The sequence below is a fragment of the Astyanax mexicanus genome, chromosome 14, assembly GCF_023375975.1.
Source record: "Astyanax mexicanus isolate ESR-SI-001 chromosome 14, AstMex3_surface, whole genome shotgun sequence".
Lineage (NCBI taxonomy): Eukaryota > Metazoa > Chordata > Actinopteri > Characiformes > Acestrorhamphidae > Astyanax > Astyanax mexicanus.
In genome coordinates, this window is record NC_064421.1 from 18,346,496 (window position 1) to 18,370,441 (window position 23,946).

Consider the following 23,946-nt stretch of genomic DNA (forward strand, 5'->3'; position numbering starts at 1 on the left):
TCTTAAAGTCATAGGAAAATGTAAAATGTGCTGCAAAACTGTATTTGCAATTTGTTTGCTACTAATTTTACTTGGCTACATTTACATTACAAACTGCACACTGGTACATTTAGGCATGCCATTCTCCATTCATTCACAACACTGCGTCAGTATACAAATAAAGCCCCAACCTTCAGCAAAAAGAGCCAATCAGCTTGCGGGTTATGGCATGAGTGAACAGGAGTCAACGTGCTAATGGGGAAGCTAAATGGGTGTGGAGATCTGCGCATTAGTGCATTAGCCAAAAGGAAAGAAATTAAGTAAGTGTGCATCGGTGCCTGGTAGGGGTGGGAGATATGGCCCTAAAATAATATCACGATATTTCATGGTATTTTCGCGATAACGATACTCTTGGCGATATGACAAAACGTTGAATTTAAAATTTATTTTAAGAAAACACTACTGCAACAAATTAAAAAATAAAATTTTATTATTACATACGATATGATATTGCACAAGAGAAATATAAAAAAAAATACAATAATTTTATCAGATTTGTAACAGAAGTCAATGATTCAGAATGGCAGGATACTAATAATAATGCACTCCAAATATCTCCATATATCCAGGATTAAAGTAAAATAAATGATACTAGATAGATTTAATCTGTCTCTAGTAGATATATAATGGGAAATGGGGTGGGTGATATGGCACGATATTCCAGGGTATAATATCGTTCACGATATTTTAAAAAAATTACGATATTATCGTGTACGATACGATATGGCACAACCCTAGAGCCTGGTCTTACTTGACGGAACTTAACGGCCCAGCAGCTGCAGAAGTGTGCCAAGTGAACACACTTCTATAAGGACCTTCACAAACAGCACTAAGCGCATCTGTACAACAGAGCTGCAACTAATGATTATATTGGTAGTCAATGCCTTCCACCTTTGCTTCGTATGTGTATGGGTCCTGTTCCTAGCTTTTTTTTATTGCCTCAAAAAAAAAAAAAAAAAAAAAGGAACAGCTGAATATGGGACTAAAGTGCCCAAACTACATTTAGATGTGTAATGAAAAAGATCTGATACTTAGTAATTAATTATGTAATTTGTTGTGTAAGTCACTTTTGGAGACCAGTGTACAGAGTGTGAACAGAGTGAGTAAGCAGCCCTTACTCCTCCTCCACTGTATTTCTGTCCCCAGCACTTACACATTAACGATTAGTTGATACAGAAATTTGTAGTTGACACTTTTTTATTATTCAACATTGTCGATAATATCAACGAATTGTTGCAGCCCTAGCTCAACTTTTTGTAGGTGTGTACTAAAAATGGTCATTGGGCTAGTTAAAAGGTTCTTCGAATTGCTAATTTGTTTTCCATGATTATGAGTTAAATGACTAGTTTTTTAATTAAACCACACCATAAATGTTGCTTGAGATTCCAATTAGTAAGCTTTTCATTGCGCTGTACTGATTCAACAACAATACATTTGAACTGAAATAAAAAAAGAACAGAATAAAGGACAGCCTTTAAAGCAAACCCGCTAGCTCATTCTCTCTCACTCAATAAACTGCTCTGGATCATGTCTTTCTGATGGATAAAGCACACTGCTGAATTAATCGACTCTGCTTTTCTGCACTCAGGGTTTTTTTCTCACGGTCAGGCTTTTTTGGCAACCGCAACCCCCTCTGGGTCTGTTTGCCACAATCAAATGTAGATGAGATCACTTTCCATTGTAATTAAGCACAAAAGTGGGGACTTGTTTTTGTAGCAAGCCTGCCTTCTCTCTGCAAGTCTTTATTCTTCACCGCTCTGTGTGGTAGCAGATTTCTGTCCTGCGGGCTCTAATGTGGACATCATTTCAGACGTATAACCACTTACTTTAGCAGACCTACACCCAGACTCAACTCAGCTCAAGCTCTGCTGCTTGTTCCCGCAAACAAATCTGGTCCTTGCGTGAGGACCAGATTTGTTTCACGATGCGTGATTTGTTGCTACGTCTTACTCTTTTACATGTTTAAACTAAATAAATCTCGCTGGACTTTCCTGCCAGTGGTGAAGCAGTGCTCGAGTCTCTCGAGGCACATTCCCTCTGCCTTGTTTCCGAACTGCAGCCCTAATTGTTCTGTGGAAAGGGGAAAACGGAGGCTGCCAAATCAGACCTCATCCACTACTTACAGAGGGAGGATCAGTGGTCAAAGTATACAGTTTATACGGTCATAATATCAGGCAGTTAAGATGAGCCAAACCATTATAGTCTTTCACTGAAGTGGATGGAAAACACTCCCAGAGGTTCCAGTTGGCAAGTGTGTGTCTCTATGTCATGTGTTTAGCAGTTTACGGTCTCATTACTACATAAAGAACAGCAGAAAAGGTCAGAAAAATACTGTAAGAAGCACACACAGATACATACACTTACTTACACAGAAGCACCAGTTTATTAGACCCACTTACCGAGTATCCATAGTTATAGGCCATTTTATCATCAGATACACAGATTCCAGATTTGAATTGTGATGAGGCCTCCTTTCAGAATTAATTAATTCTGGATTAATCTGGTTATTTGTAGCAAGCATTCTGTTGCACTCACTTTTAGAGTATTTTACTAGCTCTGTTAAATTCTAATTCTTTATTTCTTTGTGTGAACGAGCAGATGTAGACTAAGTTTGCTGTACCCATATCACAATGTTCATAGTAGTTGTTGTATCAGCGCCATTAGCAGCACCGCATGACCAAGGAAGTGTTTTTAGAATGGAGTACACACTATTTTCCACAATGATGACACATATTAGAACATCTGGTCCCTTCGCTATTTATAAATACTACTAATTAAATGTAAGCATTAAAAGTACAAACTGTAGCTCATTTGTTGCACAGTATAACAGCACCCCCACACATCCCAGTGAAGAGGGACAACCTTGGGTCTACTGCTGACTAAATATTGTTTGGTCTGGGGTCTGTCCATTCTCAGTAGTAGGTATACCCACACTGTAGCATTACAGTAGACTGTATTAAACACAGTGGCTAAGCTGAGGTTTTAAACACTTTAGCATCACCGCTGGATTAAGGCTGTCTGCCAACCAAAAGTTGAGCCAACAGAACAGCGGTCCTGTGGTCAGAAACTGACCACTGATGAAGGGCTAGAGCTAGAGCCGTTCTCAATCCTGCTTCTGGAGTCTCATTACCATACATGTACTAGTGTTTTCCCCTCTGTTCAAAACACTCACCTCACTTAAAAAGGGCTTGTTAATTAGTTTATTAGTTTGTGTGCTTGTCTATTTTAAGAGCACATTTTGTAGAAAGATGATTGACCAGATCTACTGGTCTGGAAGAACTGTCTTAAGTAGATGGCATATAGCATGTTAACTTGATATTTTATTTTGCATTATTTTTTTTTTCTGTAAGCTAGTTTTAAAATATTTTGTGCACCATAGTGTGTGTTTAACCTAGATATCTTAACAGCAGCAGAACTGTTCTAATTTATGGCAGTTTTTGGCTGTTTTACAACATTGGAATAATGGTACAGTTGAAAGAGTTGCAGGCAGTGTTTGTGTGAAAGAGATGTGAGAAAGCTAAACTATGCAATTTGTTGTACTTTGTCTGAAACTGGTTATCAAATTCTGTGAAATTGAAGCAAATAAAGCCATAATTCCTGGCATTTGCTTATTTATTTTATTCTCTTCAGTAGCACAGACGTAGTATCATGAAGTATCATAGAGAATTGTTTTTCTATATGGAATATTAAAAAAATTACAAAATCATATAATTATCATGGGCAACATATTGTGATGTGATATACTGTGAGATGCCGTATGATTTCCAACCCTCTTAATTTCACTCTTATTTAGTTAGCACATTCTCTTTAAAAGACTGTAAATGCATTATTATGCAATTAAATTAAATAGTTATTATGACAGGCCTAATCTCAACCAACACTATATGGACAAAAGTATTGGGACAACTGTTCATTCCCTGTTCTTTTTTTTTTTTTTAAACAAGGTAACAAAAAGAATGTCCTGCTTGTGTGGAGTGACTGTCTGTATTGTCCATGGAAGGTTCTCTACTAGATTTGGGAGCATTGCTGTGAAGATTTGACTGTAAATCAGTGAAAAAATCAGCAGTGATTTCAGGATATTGGACAATCACTACCTCACCCACAACTCTCCAACTCAACCCAAAAGCATTGAGAGTAAGGTGGAGAACACAGTTCCCCTGCTCCACAGCTCAAAGCTGAGGGGGCTTTACACCCCTCTACCACAAACCTGGCATTAGGCATAGTTGCTAAGCTGTACATGTGAATCTACCTCAGTGAGTCCTATTCTATAGGGACTAGAAAATAACTGTCTGTGTGTTTGCATATTTGTGTCAGTAATGTACGCAACTTAAAAAAGCTGGATGCATTTATTTTAAGCTGTGTGCACAAATATGTTGACATGTAGATTGTGTGCCTACAATAGAGGGATATTTGCACTGCAAATAATACAAACACCATCATTTAAAAAAAATGTGTATAACCTTACCTTCACAGATTCTGTCGATCCTTTGTCGTTTGACTTTGTGTTTGTCAATCAATGCCATCTTGATGCTGTAGCCAGCTGTACACAGGGCCAAGCCTCAGAATACTACTGCCCCCTCAGTCTGCTGCAGCGCATACCGTCACCGCGCACCTGCACATGCACACACAGGTGGGTCTCATTGAGCAGATTAGTTCAGTTCAAACAGTCTGTTTTGCTTTCTCACTGAACACTACAGGCCAAAAGGACAACTGTACTAATTAATCCTTTCCACAAGAGGGAGCTATATCCCTGTTCCAGCATGACCTCACCAACTCTGTGAGATTCAAATACTTTAAGATTTAAAGACAATAAATAAGCCTCTTCTCTTTATGCTCAGTATTACATTAGGAAATATCTAGATTATATTTAATCCTTTCTATATTTGTGTTTACCTCACTGCATCAATTAATCAAAGTGACAATAAAACAACAAAGCTATAAAACAGCCATAAAAGCAGCAGTCCTGCATTAATTTTGGAGTCTTGTAAAAGGTCTGCCTTCTTTTTTTTTTTTTTTTTTTTTTTTTACAGATAACATTCTCGGAAATGACATGAGTAAATCTAGCATAGATTAAGGCATCTGTGGGTTGATATAGGCATGCAGTCTCTATTCATTGTGCTAACTGATGTACTTCTATTACTTGTCAAGGTGTTTTCACACCTCCCTTTATTGATCTAAACAAAAAACAGTAAGTGTGAAAAGTGCTTCAGAACACAGTCCAAAGCAATGGATCGGCATTTGGTCTGACTCAAAGAGGTGAACTTGGTCTGGATCACGGTTTAGTTTGTTTTTAAGTGCAAAAAAAAAAAAACTTTTTTGTATGATTCAGATTTTAAGAATCAAATGTTAAAAAGTTGAGGAAGGTAATTTTTACCTATTAAACAACAGAAAAAGAAAAAAAAGTGTTGTGTGTTGTGCCGAAAACTGACTTCTCTTTGTGTACAGTGACAGTATTCAGTATTTGGTTTTGCATCGTCTTGTTAAAAACTTGCTGACTGTATAACAAATCCACATGATTCACTGAAAGAACAACTCAGATAATGTTCGGATCTAAAGGCTCTGCTGTGATGTGTCAAGTATAAAACAGGCATGTTTCTCCACACAATTTGCAGCGCAAACAGCCTTAATTAGCATAACTCTCACCACTTCTCAGGACCCCAGAGGCTACAATCCTCATATAAGGTAAAGAGAGCTGCAGCCCATGTCAGTGATGACAGAAATTAGCAAAAGCAAAAATTCTTTAGTGCACACACTAAACCACAGTGTGAAAGCAGAACTTTCCGGATCAATATTAAAGCTTTGAACCTTTGTTGCACTTCCAGAGTCTTAGGAATGAAAGCACCTTAGGTCACATTAGACTTGTTACTCCTGAGAAACCTGCCCCTTTTTTCAGTTCACTGCATAAAAGCATTAGTGCTGAGTCATTTAAAAATATATATAAATAAGGTCTTTGTAAAAAAAGATCCGGTTTTCTCACTGAAAAGTAAGGAGTGTCTGATGAATGAATAAATGGATCAGAAACAAATTCAATGCTAAGCTCTCTCTCTCTTGCTCACCCACACACTCACCCACTCACCCACTCACCCACTCACACACTCTCACACTCACACTCACACACTCACACACTCTCACACTCACACACTCACACACTCACACACTCACACACTCACACACTCACACACACACACACACACACACACACACACACACACACACACACACACACACACACACACACACACTGTAAGAGTTCTCCACTGGAAGGTGTGTGAAGCCAGGGGAACTTAGGGATTTACGTGTGGAAAGCGCCAAGGTAGGAGATCGGAATCCACCACACCAAGATCAAAGGATACCTCCAGGTAAGTTCAAAGTGCAGAATTTATTCAAAAAAAGTGTAATTAAAGAAAAAAGGAAAATAAAGAATTAAAAAATACAATGCAAATTAAAGGACTATAATGCAAATTAGCATTGAACAGCAGTCCTACAAATAAATACTGTGCCTAGGCTTCAGGACAGTACTTCACTGAGCTTACTAACTCTTAGTGATGCTACCCTTGAACCTGAAGCTTCGAGGCGTGTGTTGAAAAAACGACACGCATTGGTTCGAATCACTGAGCCGATGCTTGATTCGTTCTACAAAGATCACGTGACCAATGACGTCCGAAGCTTCATTTCGGCACACAACCACGTGACTGCTTCAGGGAAAGATTCAAAAGCGGCAAATCCTGGCGCGCAGTTCGAGGGTTGTTAGCGGAGATACAGATACAGAGACAGAGAGCTAGAGAGAGAGAGAGACAGAGACAGACAGAGACAGACAGAGACAGACAGAGACAGACAGAGACAGACAGAGACAGACAGAGACAGACAGAGAGAGACAGAGAGACAGAGAGAGAGAGAGAGAGAGAGAGAGAGAGAGAGAGAGAGAGAGAGAGAGAGAGAGAGAGAGAGAGAGAGAGAGAGAGAGAGAGAGAGAGATAGATAGATAGATAGATAGATAGATAGATAGATAGATAGATAGATAGATAGATAGATAGATAGATAGATAGATAGATAGATAGATAGATAGATAGATAGATAGATAGATAGATAGATAGATAGATAGATAGATAGATAGATAGATAGATAGATAGATAGATAGATAGATAGATATAGATAGATCATATTTAGATAGATAGATAAGATATAGATAGTAGATAATAAAATATTAGAATGGAACCAGTAAGAAAAAGAGGCCGTTCTGAAGTTTGGGAACACTTTGAACTTTTGCAATCAAATAAGGTAGAAAATTATTATTTAGAAAATATAAACTTTGAAAGAAAACTATGCCTTTTAGACATATGGCATTTTATTAGTTCTGTAAGAGTGTACAATAATTATGTATATATATATATATATATATCCTCATAGTTCAATGTGTGTACTGTCATGGCATACATCCAGTAAAAGTGTTGCCTTATGACAACATATTTTGAAATAACCAACTGAACCCCAGCACTGTGGAAAATTTTTTATTCCTAAATAAAAACTAAATTACACATGTACATAACCACGTCCATTAAATATGTGCCCCCTGCCCCTTACACAAGCACCTTCACCTTTATGAGCATACATTTCTTTCATCAAATTCTTCCATATCCCCCATGCAGCATATCTACATGAGCCTTGCCTATGGAAAAATAGGCAATGGACTAGTGATACATGTAAACATGTTACAAACCCTGCTTGGAAAGATGTGAATAATAGTGAATAATATAATTTTAAAATTTGGTATATTAACAGATTAATAACATGGTGAAGGGAAAAAAGCAACAATGTGAATGCAATTAGAATTACAAGTGTAGTTTCTCCAGTGTGCCTTATCAAGGTACATTCTAAGTGTATTATATATTAATTAAAAATATATTACAGTTATGTCTTTTAATATAATGCATTAAATTATCCAGACATCAAAGTATTCTTCCATTTCCTTTTTTCAGTTTTTATTTAAACCTCAAATGTCATGTAAATGCACTGGAACAGGTTTAAAAACTGTAAAAAGACAAAAAAAAAACGCCCCTCGTCCTTTAAATACACAAAGCACTTTCAGGTTTTGCCCACCAGGTGCCGCTGATGTCCACTGTGTTATGAAGCTCCGAGTAATGAACCTTTTTTCGATACAATTAGGAAAAAGGCTTCAGTGCTTCAGAAAGCCTCGGTTTGCCATCACTACTAACTCTTCAGCAGTCAGTTACACAATGAGAAAAAAAGGCCCCCCCACTCTAACTTACTGCCCCTTTAAATACTGGAAGCCCCGCCCCGGGCTAAACCAAATCTCAGCAGGTGGGTTAAAACATCCTAATTAAATGCATACAAACATTAACATTTTCTACAATGTGCACATATTCTCACACAGGTTTAAAATGGCCATTTCATCACAACATCTACCGGTAAGTATTCCTTTTAATTAACTTAGTCTTTTTCTTTTTCAGGTTCTTCACTCCAGCTCCCCTCTCTCCTGCACTGCCATGGGCCCTTCTGGCTAGTACAAGAAGAGGAACTGTAATGGCTGCCAGTCCTTTGGAACCCCCTTCTCAGGTAAGTATCTCCCTGTGTTTGTTAAAACAATTGTCTTTACAGAATATTAAAACTCTGGCAACAGCTTTGGTGATGAGGGAGACTTCTTACCTCATCACACACCCCCCCCCTTAAGATCGTCACTCTTCTGAGCGACGAGAGAGGAAATCAGCTGTCACGTTTTGGTTCCCTTTGCGGTACCTCACACGGAACTTGAAAGATTGCAAGGATAAATACCACCGCGTAATCCTTGCATTGCTGTCTTTCATCTTCTGCATCCACTGCAGTGCTCTGTGGTCAGTCTCTAGCGTGAAGTCAGCACCCATTAAGTAATATCGCAGCGAGTCCAGTGCCCACTTCACTGCTAATGCTTCCTTTTCGACAGTGGAATAATTAATTTCCCTGGGGAACAGCTTCCTACTGATGTAGAGGACCGGCTTCCTGTCCTCTTCCTCCCCTTGAAGTAGTACTGCACCCAGTCCACTACCGGACGCATCTGTCTGCACCAGGAAGGGCTTCTCAAAATCCGGACTGCACAGAATCGGTTCGCGGCACAAACAAGATTTCAGATCTTGAAAAGCTGTCTCGCATTCCTCTGTCCACTTCACCCTTTGAGGCTTGTCTTTCTTCACCAGGTCAGTTAGCACTGCTGCCCTACTGGAGAAGTTTGGTATGAACCGGCGGTACCATCCAATCAGACCCAGGAAAGACCTCACCCTCCTTTTAGTGTTCGGTGCAGGACATGCTTTGACTGCTTCAATCTTGCTCACTTGAGGACGAATGACTCCACCCCCTAGGATGTAACCCAGGTATGAAACTTCACCCTGTGCAAGATGACATTTGGCAGGGTTGGCCGTCAATCCAGCATCTGCAATCTTTCGCAGCACCGCTCCCACATGCTGTACATGCTCAGCCCAGGTCGCACTGAAGACGACAACATCATCGATGTATGCAGCTGCAAAGTTGTCTGTGTCTTTGAGAACCTCATCCATCAGCCGCTGGAAGGTTGCTGCTGCTCCGTGCAGACCAAAAGGCATGACAGAAAAGTGGTACAGCCCACTGGGTGTGCGAAATGCCGTCAGTTCTTTTGCTGCTGGTGCCAATGGGACTTGCCAATAGCCCTTGCACAAGTCAAGAGTTGTCAGATACTTTGCCCTACCCAGCCTCTCTATCAGTTCATCAGCTCTTGGCATAGGGTAAGGGTCAAAAGCCGACACAGCATTCACCTTGGTAAAGTCTATGCAGAATCGAAGACCACCGTCCTTTTTTGGGACCAACACCACAGGACTACACCATTCGCTCCTTGATGGCTCGATCACACCCAGCTCCAGCATTGTCTTCACTTCCTTCTTTAGGTCTGGAATCAGGCGTGCTGGCACCCTGCAGTTCGTCTGTCTGATGGGGTCTTCTTTCAGCAGACGGATGTTGTGCTGCATGATGTCGGTCCTGCCTGGCTCTTCTCTGAAGAGACCTGAAGGGATGACTTGTTCCAGTTCCTGACGTTGCTTCGGCTTGAGGTGTGACAAGTCCAGTGGTGAAGTGCTCCCACCTTTCATTGGGAAGTACTGCTCTTTGGTTTCTTCCTCATCCTCAACAGCTCTTATCCACATCTGCTCAGTGACAACCCCCTTGGGCTCTCTCCACTGCCTGAGCATGTTGATGTGAAACACCTGTTTCTTCTTCTTCTTGTCAGGGAGAAGCAGCTCATATGACGTCTGGCCAATTCGCCGCAGAACCTCATAAGGCCCTTGCCACTTGGCCAGAAGACTTGATTCTGACGTGGGCAACAGAACAAGAGCTTTTTCTCCTGGTACCAGTTCTCTGTTCTTTGCTGCTCTGTCGTACCCCGTCTTTTGTCTTTGCTGGGCCTTTTCCATGTTCACGCGAACCATCTCCGTCAATGACGCCATTCTCTCCCTCATCTTTAGGACGTAAGACAAGCAGTTCAGTTTCTGGTCAGTGTTGTCACCCTCCCATGCTTCTTTCAGGACATCAAGTGGGCCTCTCACTTCTCTCCCATAAAGCAACTGGAAAGGGGAAAACCCAGTGGATGCTTGTGGCACTTCACGGTATGCGAAGAGAAGATATGGGAGCCATGTATCCCAGTCAGCCCCTGTGTCTGCCACAAACTTCTTCAGCATGCCTTTCAGTGTCTTGTTGAAGCGTTCAACGAGACCATCTGTTTGGGGGTGATATGGTGTGGTCCTTATGCCCTTTATGCCTAGTAGTGCAAACACTTCCTTAAACTGCTTGGAAGTAAAATTGGTGCCCTGATCGGTCAGAATTTCCCTAGGTACGCCTACCCTGGAGATTAGTTGAATTAGTGCATTAACTAATTGCCGTGTTTTGACCTTCCTCAGGGGGAATGTTTCAGGATAGCGGGTGGCATAGTCGCAGATGACCAAAATATAGCGGTTACCCGCTCGACTTCTGGGTAACGGCCCAACTATATCCATAGCTATACGTGAGAAAGGTGTTTCTACTATGGGTAGGTTAATCATGGGTACTCTGTCAGACTTTTTTGATGGTGATGTTAGTTGACATTCGGGGCACGTTTTGCAATACTCTGCTACATCCTGATGTTGACTAGGCCAGTAAAACCTGCGCGCAATTCGGCTTAGGGTTTTTGCATGTCCTAAATGACCTGCCCATGGTTCTGAATGTGCCAATTTAATTACTTGCTGCCTCAGAGTTTTTGGGACCACTAGTTGTTCATAATCACCTTTTACCCTGTAAAGAATGTTTTCTTTTACAAGAAGACCACTGTCAGTTTTACCTGTTGTACTATTGTTTGTACATTTTGCAAACAGGGGTTTAAGTGACTCGTCCTGGCCCTGAAGTTGTGCTATATTGCTGGGTAAAATTTCGGTTCCGGTAATTGGACATTCTAGATTTTCGACCAGTACTGTGCCTTTTACTTTGTCCTGTCTTTTTTGTTGTTTAGTTTTCTTGGTCCTTACCACTTCACTACATGGCATTTCTTTAAGCAAAGATTTTGCTTCTTCCTGAGCTTTTCCTTGTTTAGTTTGTAGCCTAGTTGCTACCAGCACATCTGCTCTATTTTGTTGCTCCGCTAGGAGGTCCACCAAAATTGGTATGTCTCTACCTAGAATTACAGCATACGGTGAGCTCTGCATAACCCCTACTCTTAGGATATAAGCCTGCCCACTGATTTCTATGCTGACCTCAGCTGTTGGGTAAACCTGCTCATCGCCGTGTATACATTTTACCAGTATTTTTCCGGCGTAGTTTGGCACTGTGTCTAGTAAACATCTTGTGGAAATCATAGTTTGGCTAGCACCTGTATCTATTAAGGCTTTGAATTTTTTCCCACCTATTTTTACAGGTACTACGCTGTCGGAATTGATTTCAAGTTGTTCACTACATGTGTCTTTTTTAGGAACGTAACATAATCTGTTGTGGCTACTCTCAAGCTTGGGGTATACATTTGCTTTGTGGCCAACCTGGTCACAGTTAAAGCACCTTAACGATCCTTCAGCCAGACGCCTACTGTTTACTGTGACTTTATCACTGTTTTTGCCATCACGCCAGTTACCCTGTGTGGCTACTTTGGTATACTGCAGCTTAGGACCACTACCAGCTCCACCCCCAAACTTACTGGGAAAAGTCTGACGACGTTGCTCGTAGTAGTTCCCGAACCGGAATCCACCCTCAGCTTGTCTAGCAGCAACAAACGACTCCGCCATCTCCACAGCCCGGTCTGCCGATGTTGGACTGCGCTCTGTTATCCAGCTCCTCAGCTCTGGTTTCAGCATCCTCAGGTACTGCTCGAGCACAATGGCATTTCCAATGTCCTCCTTTGACTTCTCTTCCGGCGTCATCCACTTCATATAGAGACCTTTCAGTCTGGTGAAGAGCTCTCTTGGGGTTTCATCTTGTCGCACTGTGTTGCTCCGGAATCGCTGTCTGTAAGTTTCTTTGTTTATTTCATACTTCTTCAGTATGGCCTCTTTGACCTTATCATACTCACAGGCGTCTTCTCCGTCCATGGCCACATATGCTGCCCTTGCTCTGCCTTCTAACAGCGGGACCAAGTGAAATGCCCATATCTCCCTCGGCCATTGTGCTGCTTGAGCCAGCCGCTCAAACATGGTGAGAAAGTGCTCAACGTCATCTGTTTCTTTAAGCGTTGGCATTCTTGGCGTTGGTAGTGCTTGGGCTGGTACTGCTGCTTGGGCCGGCACAGGTGGTTCTTGACCCAATCTTGGTGTCTCATTTCGGCTTCTCAGGATCTGCGTTCTTGTGAGGCTTGTTGTGCCTTCTCTTTCACTCACGTCTTGTCTTCTTTCTCTCTGGCTCCACTTCATCTCTTCTTGCAGCAAACCAAACTGATGTTGCAGTGAGCGCCATCTCTGTTCCTGCTTGGCTGCATCACGTTGCAACTGTTCGTCTTTTTCGTGCTGCACACGAACAAAGTCCCGAAACATGGTGCATAACTGCTCCATGCTTACATCAGCATTGGCAGCCGATTCTTGCATATGGTCTTCATCAACAGGTTCACGCAGCTCATCTTGGTGGGCACTTTGCAAAGCTGAACTTTTTTTAGGAGGCATCTTGCACTTTGGTCTTGTGACTGGTTCTTCAGTGTTGGCATCTACTGACGTCCTCTTGTTTCTGTTGTAGCTTGTTTGATGGGATGTCTGTGCTGCCGTGCCTTCACGTTTCTACACCACTGCCACCATCTGTAAGAGTTCTCCACTGGAAGGTGTGTGAAGCCAGGGGAACTTAGGGATTTACGTGTGGAAAGCGCCAAGGTAGGAGATCGGAATCCACCACACCAAGATCAAAGGATACCTCCAGGTAAGTTCAAAGTGCAGAATTTATTCAAAAAAAGTGTAATTAAAGAAAAAAGGAAAATAAAGAATTAAAAAATACAATGCAAATTAAAGGACTATAATGCAAATTAGCATTGAACAGCAGTCCTACAAATAAATACTGTGCCTAGGCTTCAGGACAGTACTTCACTGAGCTTACTAACTCTTCAGCAGTCAGTTACACAATGAGAAAAAAAGGCCCCCCCACTCTAACTTACTGCCCCTTTAAATACTGGAAGCCCCGCCCCGGGCTAAACCAAATCTCAGCAGGTGGGTTAAAACATCCTAATTAAATGCATACAAACATTAACATTTTCTACAATGTGCACATATTCTCACACAGGTTTAAAATGGCCATTTCATCACAACATCTACCGGTAAGTATTCCTTTTAATTAACTTAGTCTTTTTCTTTTTCAGGTTCTTCACTCCAGCTCCCCTCTCTCCTGCACTGCCATGGGCCCTTCTGGCTAGTACAAGAAGAGGAACTGTAATGGCTGCCAGTCCTTTGGAACCCCCTTCTCAGGTAAGTATCTCCCTGTGTTTGTTAAAACAATTGTCTTTACAGAATATTAAAACTCTGGCAACAGCTTTGGTGATGAGGGAGACTTCTTACCTCATCACACACACACAAAGTGATTTAAGATTTCATGCCCTCTCAGTCAACCTGTAAGTGATCACAACACAAGCCCCACATGCACTCCGAAATACTAAACCATTATACAAAAGCCTGCCTCAATTCCAGCCATTATGCTGGAGGCCAAGCATCAGTCATTCAGAGCAGAGAGTGGCACCATAATAGAGCTTTTTATCACAGACCTCTGTCATCAACATAAATAACAAACTCTGTCCCTCTGAATCCCTCGCTGTCTGACTCCATTCCTCACCCGCTCCCCACATTTCACTCACTGACTGTAAGCCATAAACTCAACAAGCCTCTGGTATCCATTATTTTTGCCTCTGACTGCATTTCTTACACATATACTACCACAGTGAGACACATCACAACAGCTCATATAACAGCATGACATTCCATTAACCGCAATAATCCTTAGTCATTCATCAGCATACATCAGTCTTTAATATGCAAACAGAAAGTGTGAAGCATTCAGATACATTAAACTATAATCAGCAGTGCAGTAACATTAACTTGGATCTCTGAATAGAAACTTTACAGGAGCAGGAAAAGAATGTTCACACAATTTACAAACCCTAATCATAAAAGTTTGGTACAATTTCTTAAAAAAAAGGAATGGACATTTCTTAAAAAAAAAAAAAAGATGATTTTGTCTTGAAGGCAGCATACATGCTTTAAAAATGTACTTTGGAACATTTTATGAGCATAGTCAGAGAAGTTCACACCATGGAAAGGTTGACTTATACCATATGCCTTCATATGGAGTTGGAGGGGGAAAAAGCTGATGGAAATTGGACGGTTATATCCAAGAATGTGAGATGAACTGAGTTTTTTTATTTTTATGGTTAACCCTCCCACAAAAACAAGGACTGAGGTTCTTATTTGTATATATATATTTTTACATAAATAGGCCTGTCACAATCATTGCAATACTGATTAATCGTAAGTATCGTACAGTAAATAAACATGACCTCAATAATTTTTGATAATCGTGATATCGTCTATTGTGTTTATTTGTATGTCTGTTCACATATGTAACAGTAAACAGTATTTTAGCCAGTCATGCTTCAATAACTGACTTCATTATAATAAATGATTAATTAAAATGTAGTTTAGTAGTCTTTAAAAAGTGTATAATTGCTTTTCATGCTATTCTGTTCTCTTTATGTCAGTGGCATTAAATAGTCTTAAATTTACAAAAATATCGTGTATCGAAATAATTTTTGGGATAATAAATCGTTCACAAAAAAATATTATCACGGTAGGCCTAGACGTGAAACAACGGCCTGCCCTGTATGCCCTAGGGTGTCCCTATCTGTTTTTTTCTCCTTTATCTTTCCCTTCCCTCATGTCTGTATTGGTGGGTAACTTCAGAAATACTATAAAAATCTATTACAAAAAAAACTGATTTGTTTGATCACAATGTACTGTACATTTTAAATGTATGATGCTCCATTGCAGCTGCTTCAGAGCCCAGAGAAGTTAACTCTGTCTCTGGTCTTGCTTAACAAAAGGCTTCTGTTTTGCAGAGTATTTTAAAGGTTCTTTTGTACAGTATTGTTTAACCAGTAGTTTTAAGTCACATTTGTTAAAGTAACTTTGTATTTTAGTGCTTGACAAACAAAAGACATTCAATTGAGCTCCCAGGTTCATGATTGCTAACTAGAACTTTGTCTGTAAATAACCATTTGTTTATTTGTTTATTTTATTTTAATTAACTCTAACCTCCTACTGTTTAAACAATGTAGAGGACAGCTGGTGATTCAAAACTGTAAAAGAAATTAAAAAAATAATAATAATAAATTAAGTTATAATATATTTTATTATGACAACACTGTTATTATGAATTTTACTAAACTAAGCTCAGAACAATAAAAACATAAATAGCATTCACACCTTCGTGTTACACAGCAGGCATTGTGTCAAAATGAATTCAAAACTCTTCTCAAATTCTCAGCTTGTTAACACCTTCTAACAGGCCACTAATTAGCAGCGGGAGCCTTCACAGCTCAATCAGTACAATTTGCTGGTGTGCATTGCTCAGCTAACACTACAGGTTAGAGGAACAGTAGGCAAGCAAACCTGAAAACACAAACAGCCTGCAGATATAACAGCGATCAAACGTGTGAACAACAAAGACTTCTTTGTGAAAGAGATAATAAAAATATGGGACGTTTACACTCTCTTTGTGTGCGAGAAGTGTGAAGATGAAGATCATAACTAGCACCTCACTCCACAGGTTTCCAACCTTGATCCTGGAGCACCCCCATCAAGCACAGTTCTGCATTTCCCTGCTGCAGCTCACCCACTTATAGCCATAAGACTGATAATTAGCTGATTTGTTGGATTAGGCATGCTGAGAGCTGGAAATGTGCAGAGCAGGGGGTAATCAAGGTCCAGAACTACTGGAGAATCTGCTACAAACCATGAAAACCATAACCTAATAAAAGGCTGGAATATTTGTTTTTCAAAAACTAAAATATATATATATATTTTAAAAATGTCTTGAGAAAAAGTTAACTAAAAATATTTTTTCACAGAAGTAAAATAAATTATTTTTTTAATTTTTAAATGTTATTGCCTTTACTGTAATTAGCAACAACATAGCAATCACTAAGCAACAACAAAGGAACTGTCTCAAACTACACTGCAGTATACAGCAACAACCTTGCCACACTGTAGCAACCACTTAGCAACAGCACAGCAACCACCTGGGGTCCCTTAGCAGCCACTTAGGAACATGATAGCAAGCAATTTGTATACCATAGCAACCACATTTTAACCATGTTTATAGCAGTGGTTAGAAGCTTTAAACACCAAACAGCTCTCTTCCAATATACAATAAATAAAATCACAATTCAAGAATCACATTAGTGATTTCAAAGCATTAAAGTGATCAATTACCCTCTGACAAAATTCATGCAGGGCCTATTACAAATATGGGCTGATTAGCTAGCTGCAGTAGTTTGGTAGCCAATGTGTTTGTGGTGCGGTAGAGACGTGGAATTATGCAGGTAGCTAGCAGGCTGCTAACATCACAGTGTAATGCTATCTCAATAAACTGTAAAATCAGGGCTCAAAAAGTGAGACTAGACACAGCTAACAGCAGCAACTGATTCGTCATTATTATTAGATGCTTCCTGTTCCTGACTTAGCCCTGCTAGAACCCAATCAGGTTGCATTGCAGTATCTGCCGTTTAAAAAAAAAAAAAAAAAGACAGAAATAAACTTTTCGTGAAGCAAGTAGTCTGTGTTTTCATTTATCTGAAGCACCTCCTTAAAGGACGTAGCTGAAAAGATGATGTGCTGGATGGGAAGGATCTGCGATTATTCTATTTTCATGCTTAAGGGGGCCTTAGGAATTGAAAAAAGATTTTATCACAGATATCGACTGTTCAAAACCTGCACTGGAATTGTTGTGTTCTGTTTCTTCCTGTAATGCACACTGATCTCCACTGTTTTTGATGTATTAAACTGGAGGTCACTTTTAGTACACCATGTTACTGACTATAAAGTCCAATAGTACAGCTTTATGTACTTTGAGATGATGAAGGATAATACACTCAAATGATTTAATAGCAACTGAGGTAAGTGATATGGTTCTGAATCCATTCATTGAGGAAGGTTTGCAAATTTAAGTTAGTGTGTGGAGTGCTGTGTAAGTGGATCAGACGCAGCAGTGCTGCTCGAGTTTTTAAACACTGTGTTCACTCACTGTCCTCTCTATAAGACATCCCTTTCTAGCTACTTCAACTGCTAAATGTAAAGTTAGAGACAAAAGCTCATCTGTTGTTGCACAGTGTGGGTTGGTCATTCTCTAGTCATTCGTCAGTGATCACATGATGCTGCCCACAGAATACTATTGGTCCGCTTTCTCAGTCTAGGTGTTTAATAACTCTGCCAGGACTTCTGTGCCAGATCCACTTGCACACACACACACACAGTGTAACTGCAGAGCTGAAAATGACCCACCACCCAAATAATACCTGCTCTGGGGTCCTAACCATTAAGAAACAGTGTGAAAAGAGGAGCATTAACTATGTAGTTCTAAAATTACAGACTGTGATCTGTTTCTCTGCAGAGTGTTCCTATATGCTCAGTGGAGCTGAAAGAACAAATGGATAAAGAACAGAGACAAAATGTTATGCTTAATCAGCAAGTCTAATATTTTAGCAAAAATGGTTTAATTACTTTAATAAAACGTAATAACCTGAACAGAAAATGTGTTCGGTTATTATATGCCATCACAGGCAACCCTTCCTCCGTGCGAAATGTGCTCATCTGTGAGCGACTGGGACGTGGGAGTGTGGGCTGGCATCTTCTCCAGAAAAAGGGAGGAGAACACATGCTCGATCCAACAGCGAGACAAGTAGTCTGGGCATGAAAACACAAGAGGAGGGTTGGAGACATTTTTCCTCCAAAGCTTTTGCCTAATAGATGTATCCTTTACATAATCATCAATACAGTCCTCAACTTTCTCGTCTTCACAATTAGTCTCGTTCGAAAGAAACCCATGCATGGCATTATAGCAAGAAGATATTTAGTGTAGTCTGACTGTCTGTCTACATGTTAGCATTCCAGCTAAATATCAATAAGACAGGAAATTTTAATGGGATAATGTGGGTGCAATGCTAAATACAGATTAGTAAATGGGCAATGTGATCATATTTAATTGTATTGTGACAGTTTGTCTTTGTGCTGCACAGTCTGCTTTTATGAAAATCATTAAAACTTAGACAACACTGACCAAATACCCATTTCTCTGTACTTACAAACAGTGTAATTAGTCCTCTTTAACTGAATGGAGTGCAGCTAATCCTGAATAAAGCTTAATAAAATAATATATATTAGGGGTGGGCGATATGGCCCTAAAATAATATCAAAAATTTTATGGCATTTTCACGATACCGATACTCTTCGCGATATGACAAAACACATTTTATTATTGCATATGATATGATATGGCACACCCCTAAGTAAGATATTAAAAAAATATAATAATTTTATCAGATTTTTAACAAAAGTCAATTAACCAGAATGTCATGATACTAATAATACACTCCAAATATCCCAATATATCCAGCATTATAGTAAAATTAATGATACTGGACAGATAGCATGAAAAATAAGATAAATGTAAATTAATATTTTGCTAAAAACAGCAAAAAAGTAGTACCCTGATGTGATATAAGGGGTGGGTGATATTTCAGGGTATAATATTGTTCACGGTATTCTAAATTGTTGATGTACGATATGGTACAACCCTAATATTATATATAAATAAATAAATAAATAATTATATATGAACATGTTTATATTGAAGATAAAAAAAAAACTATATATAAAGTAACGAGATAATATGCTTTCCAACATGTGATTCCACAAAATTTAATTTTTTTATGCAAATGCTGGAGTGTTTTCATATGGTTGTTACCGTTTTCAGTTTCATAAAATTTGATTTATTTATGGTGTTGAAAGTTATGAGGAGGTTATGATGTGATAAATTGCATCAAATATCAGCTTCCAAAACAAACATCTCTCTAACACTGATACTCTTTTAACTGAAACAATTATGATTAAGGTCACTGTGCATCCCTAATGCAAAGCGGTTATAATTTGAGATTCCAGCTTTGAATAGAAATATTATTAATGTTGTTTATATATCTCATAGGGTGGGCAGCTGTTTTTCAGGGCGACACAAAGAGATCACCTGTGTCCACTTCAAAGCTGTGCCTGTTTTAAAGTGCTCTCTCTCCTACAGAGCATGAATTACAGCTGTCCCATTCACCAACCTGCTGCTTTGATTTATTTGCACCTGTGAGCGTGTGTCTGTGTGAGAAAGAGAGAGACAATGACGGCTCTGCTGCGTTTTGTGATTGATATGTCTGAGCCCCCCACTTCCTGCGGCTCCCGAGGGCGATGCTGCACTCAGTCCTGTTAGTTTGTGTGCAATTTATTATACTGTTTCACAATATAATGTCATAGTTCAATACTAAACACTGAGAACTGATAGAGCTGTTCATCAAAGCTCCACAGATGGGTCATCGTTTCCACACAAAGGAAACATATTTGAGAAAGGTAGAAATGTGGACGGACTGTGGACTGTGAAGCTTGTTCCTCATCACGGATCATATATGTTATAGTGCTTGACATTTTGATTCGACACTGCTTTGTTGAGGTGCCACGTTAGGTATGCAGATGCTTTCTTTTCTCTCTCTGCTGAGGGAAATCACTGCAAGCATGAATCTTAAGCAGTGTTTTCATCCAGGGACCTTTGAAATGCCATTGCTAATAAAAACCTGCAACGGACTCACCCGCCTTTTTCAGTACGTCAAGAAGAAAAGCCGCGATGTCAGCGAGCCACACCCAGCGCAACGCCTCCTCCAATTCTCAGCTGCCAGACTGCAGAAACACAGAGGGGCAAAATCACAATTCAAAACAACAGACAGCAGCTCACAATCTGCCACTGCTTTAGCTACAAACCCTAATAAATATTTATGTGCTGACCTTTTGGTTTACCTCTGCAGGAAGAGAGAAGGAAAAAAAAAAGTGTTTTAAACTGAAGGCTTGAAACTGGAAACAGAGAGTCTATATTCACTCATTATTGCTTCACACTTCTCCCACACAACGCGTCTCACTGTCTATCACACTGTTTTTATTCCCTCGTTCAGACATACAAACACAACCTACAACAACAGTGCAACAGGATGTGGCAGATTTAATAATTCTCTAGCACATTAGACATAAGAAGCATTTAATATGTTTACTATTTTTTTCTCATTTTGGAAACTATGAATCATTAAACAAGCTTAAAGGTTGAGTATTAAACATGTTCAATAGTAGGAAAGGTAAACAGTGTTCTTATTGGAAGATCCTCAAAACTATCTGTATATCTTTTCTCATTCCTTGATCAGTCATTAAACAACTATAAATGTGACCATAGTGTAAAGTAAGGAAAGGTGAGGGCTGTAGTCCAGCACAGTTTGACGATTTTCTTGCTCTAACAGATCTACTAAATCTGGCAATTAACAGTTAAGATGAATAAGGTGAGCTTAAACAGGAAAAGCAAAACACTGGCCCTCATGGACAAGAATTCTCCAGCCCTTGTCTGCGCTGTCGGCTTAAGCTAGGCTCGGACGGTATAACAGTAATACCGTATACTGCAGAAATTTTATATGCTGACAGTATCGCAAAGTGAGGACAGCATTTTCAAATATGATGTGTTTGATGTGACAAATTTCTGTAAAAAGCTGAAAACAATCCTTAGACTAAAGGTTCTTAACATTTTTACCAACGTGGCGTAGGCTCTGTTCTGGTTCATGCACCTAAAATTTGAACCATTCGAAACATTTCCATGAACAAAACTTGATTCTGGAACCTGAAAAGTTCCTAGCTGGAACCAAAGAATTGTAGGATCTTTAGCGCAAACCAAGAGCCGTTGTGTAGCTCCCTCTGTTGAACATGTATTCTGTGGTGTATTTTCTGTTCTACTAAAACTGATGCAAATGCATGTTGGTTCGCTGAAAAGCCTGAATAGAACCAGTTTCAGAACCAGAGTTCTTTGGCTGAAAAGCGCTGTGTGAGAATATTTTAGGGTTGAAACCCAAAACTCACCACCCCCCAACTCACAAAATCAAAATGAATGTACTGCTTTCTAAAAATATGAAAATAATAATTGTATAAATTTACTCATTAGTGATAAATTCCAGTATCAGACGTTTCTGCTTATCATCTTTGGCATTCCCACTTGCAGTTCTAACTTCAACAGCGCTCATTTTTAAGCATTTTAACCTGGATGTGCAGACACACAAGGCACATTAATTAATCTGAATCAAAACAGTCAAATAGAACACCTCTGGATTATGTCTCGACCTGAGTCTATGCACATTTTGCACAGAAAATGCTCTTAATTAGCAACTCTCCTGCAACCAATTGCCCAGGGACTTTCTCAGGACCACCTTTAGACCTGCCTTACTTCATGCTCTTATTAATACATTAATTTGTTAATTGAACCTCAGTTATCTGTGCAGTGCTGAAAAACATGTCTTAACTTGTCACATTTAGCCTTTCTGTCACTCCAACATCAGTGGCTTGACTTCGCTCTCAGACATGAGCTTTTCTCCTCAAACACTTGTGTCAGTAGCTCAGCAGTTAGTCATCAGCATCTGCACAGAGCTGTCTGATACTCAGTGGATCTGTGGTGAAGCTAGCTAAGCAACAACTTAGGGAGTGGGCTAACATTACAGAAAGATCCAAAGCCACAGGAAAAAAAACGGTCTGTCCAAATGTCATTCTTGTCTAAATGTTTATTAGAGTGGTTTCAGTCAGCCAAACCTTTTGGTGACATTATTGTTCTGTGGTAAACTGACTGTAATTCTTCTAACTAAGCTAATGCTAAGCCACCTCTTTGTCCAAATTACAAGCAGTTTAAAAAAAAGATACCATTCAAGCCCAGCTTACGTTTTTTCACTTTCTGAGCTTCACTAAACACTCTGCAGTTCTCTCACACCCCAGATGATTACGGAAACACTATGTATAGGGGTGACCTTTCTATGACCTTCTGCTGACAATCTAACAAATCACCTCCATAACAAAGATGATGAGGATTTTGTGGTAGAAATGTTGGGATGGATTCTCATTTAGTCATCTGAACAAAATTGCTGCAATGTTGCACTTACACACTGCACCTTTCCTGACCTTTTTCCTCATTATTCCTCAGTATTCAGATGTAGACAGGTTTCATGACAGTGTAATTCCCCTTCAGCTACAGTCAGAACCACACCCAGGAGAGTTCAAAACACTTTTGAGGAACGTGCAAATGCAGTGTCTGTGGCCTGACTACAAAATGTTAAAATAATAGAATGACACCACCAATTAAACATGACAAGCATGTAGCTTTATTTGCACCCAGTTCCAGAGTCTGTGTTCTTAATAGCAGTTTCAGGATGAGATCACTGCTGCTCACTAATGCTGTAGCTAACTATTTTACTAACCAATGTTTCACAAAACAACATTTCTGCACTTTGTAGTCACTATTAATGTTCCTACACTGTGTGAAATGTAGTATTTTATTTAAGTTAAAGTATTTCATGCTGTTACTTCACCATGATGGATAGAACTTGATGTCTTCCAGAAATGTCAATTCCATTCCATTAGCTACAGAGAAATCAGTTAGCAGTTATCTAGCTATCTGAGGGAAAACACAACCCACAACTATGACACTGACTGTACAAATAACTATTGGGACACATGGTCAACTTACAGCTCGGAAACACAGAAGCTTTTGTTGTGTAATTTGTATAGAATTGATGTTTTGTCTACTGTTTGTCAATGCAGCCATCTTGGATTCTAGGATTCTAAACTCAGGGTTAGTGAACATTTCTGGTGGTGTTACAGAAAAAAAAAAACACCAGAGTTTAAATTGAACATAGTGTACGGCTCAAGCTTTTTAATTAAAATAAAAAAATACGTTTCTGATATCACTACACAAAATGGGTTAGGTATGGGTGTGCCATATCGTATTGTACACAATAATATCACCAACATTTTTGAACATCAGGGTACTACTTTTGTTTCGTTTTTAGCATAGATTGTATCTGTCAAGTATAATTTATTTTACTTTAATCCTGGATATATGGAGATATTTGGAATGCATTATTAGTATTATTAGTATCACAACTTTCTGGATCTGTATTTTTTAAGATCTCAGTTAGGGGTGTGCAATATGTATGCAATCATACATTTAAATTTTCATTTTGTTGCAGTAGAATATTCTTGAAATATCTAATTCAGCGTTTTGTCATATCACCCAGAGTAACAAATTTTAGGGACATATCGCCTACCCCTAGTATACAGAGTTTCAGTTAAATTGCATACTAATGTT

General features: G+C 39.5%; 1 protein-coding gene across 5 annotated transcripts in view; it reads right to left on the reverse strand.

Annotated features, from left to right (window-relative positions):
• The window catches only part of ctbp2a (C-terminal binding protein 2a), a 65,467-nt gene that overhangs the window by 36,332 nt on the left and 5,189 nt on the right, over positions 1–23,946 (reverse strand). For 2 of the 5 annotated variants that reach the window (XM_007251931.4, XM_007251933.4), the window contains exons 2-3: positions 20,378–20,465; positions 4,505–4,651 (exon numbers count right to left, since the gene is read on the reverse strand). The exons of 1 other annotated variant lie outside the window; for it this stretch is intronic. In XM_007251931.4, the coding sequence (XP_007251993.1) occupies positions 4,505–4,562 (58 nt within the window). In that variant the 5' untranslated portion in view covers positions 4,563–4,651; positions 20,378–20,465. The remainder of the gene's footprint in view (positions 1–4,504; positions 4,652–20,377; positions 20,466–23,946) is intronic. 2 more of the 5 variants (XM_007251932.4, XM_007251937.4) reach the window with 2 other exon arrangements.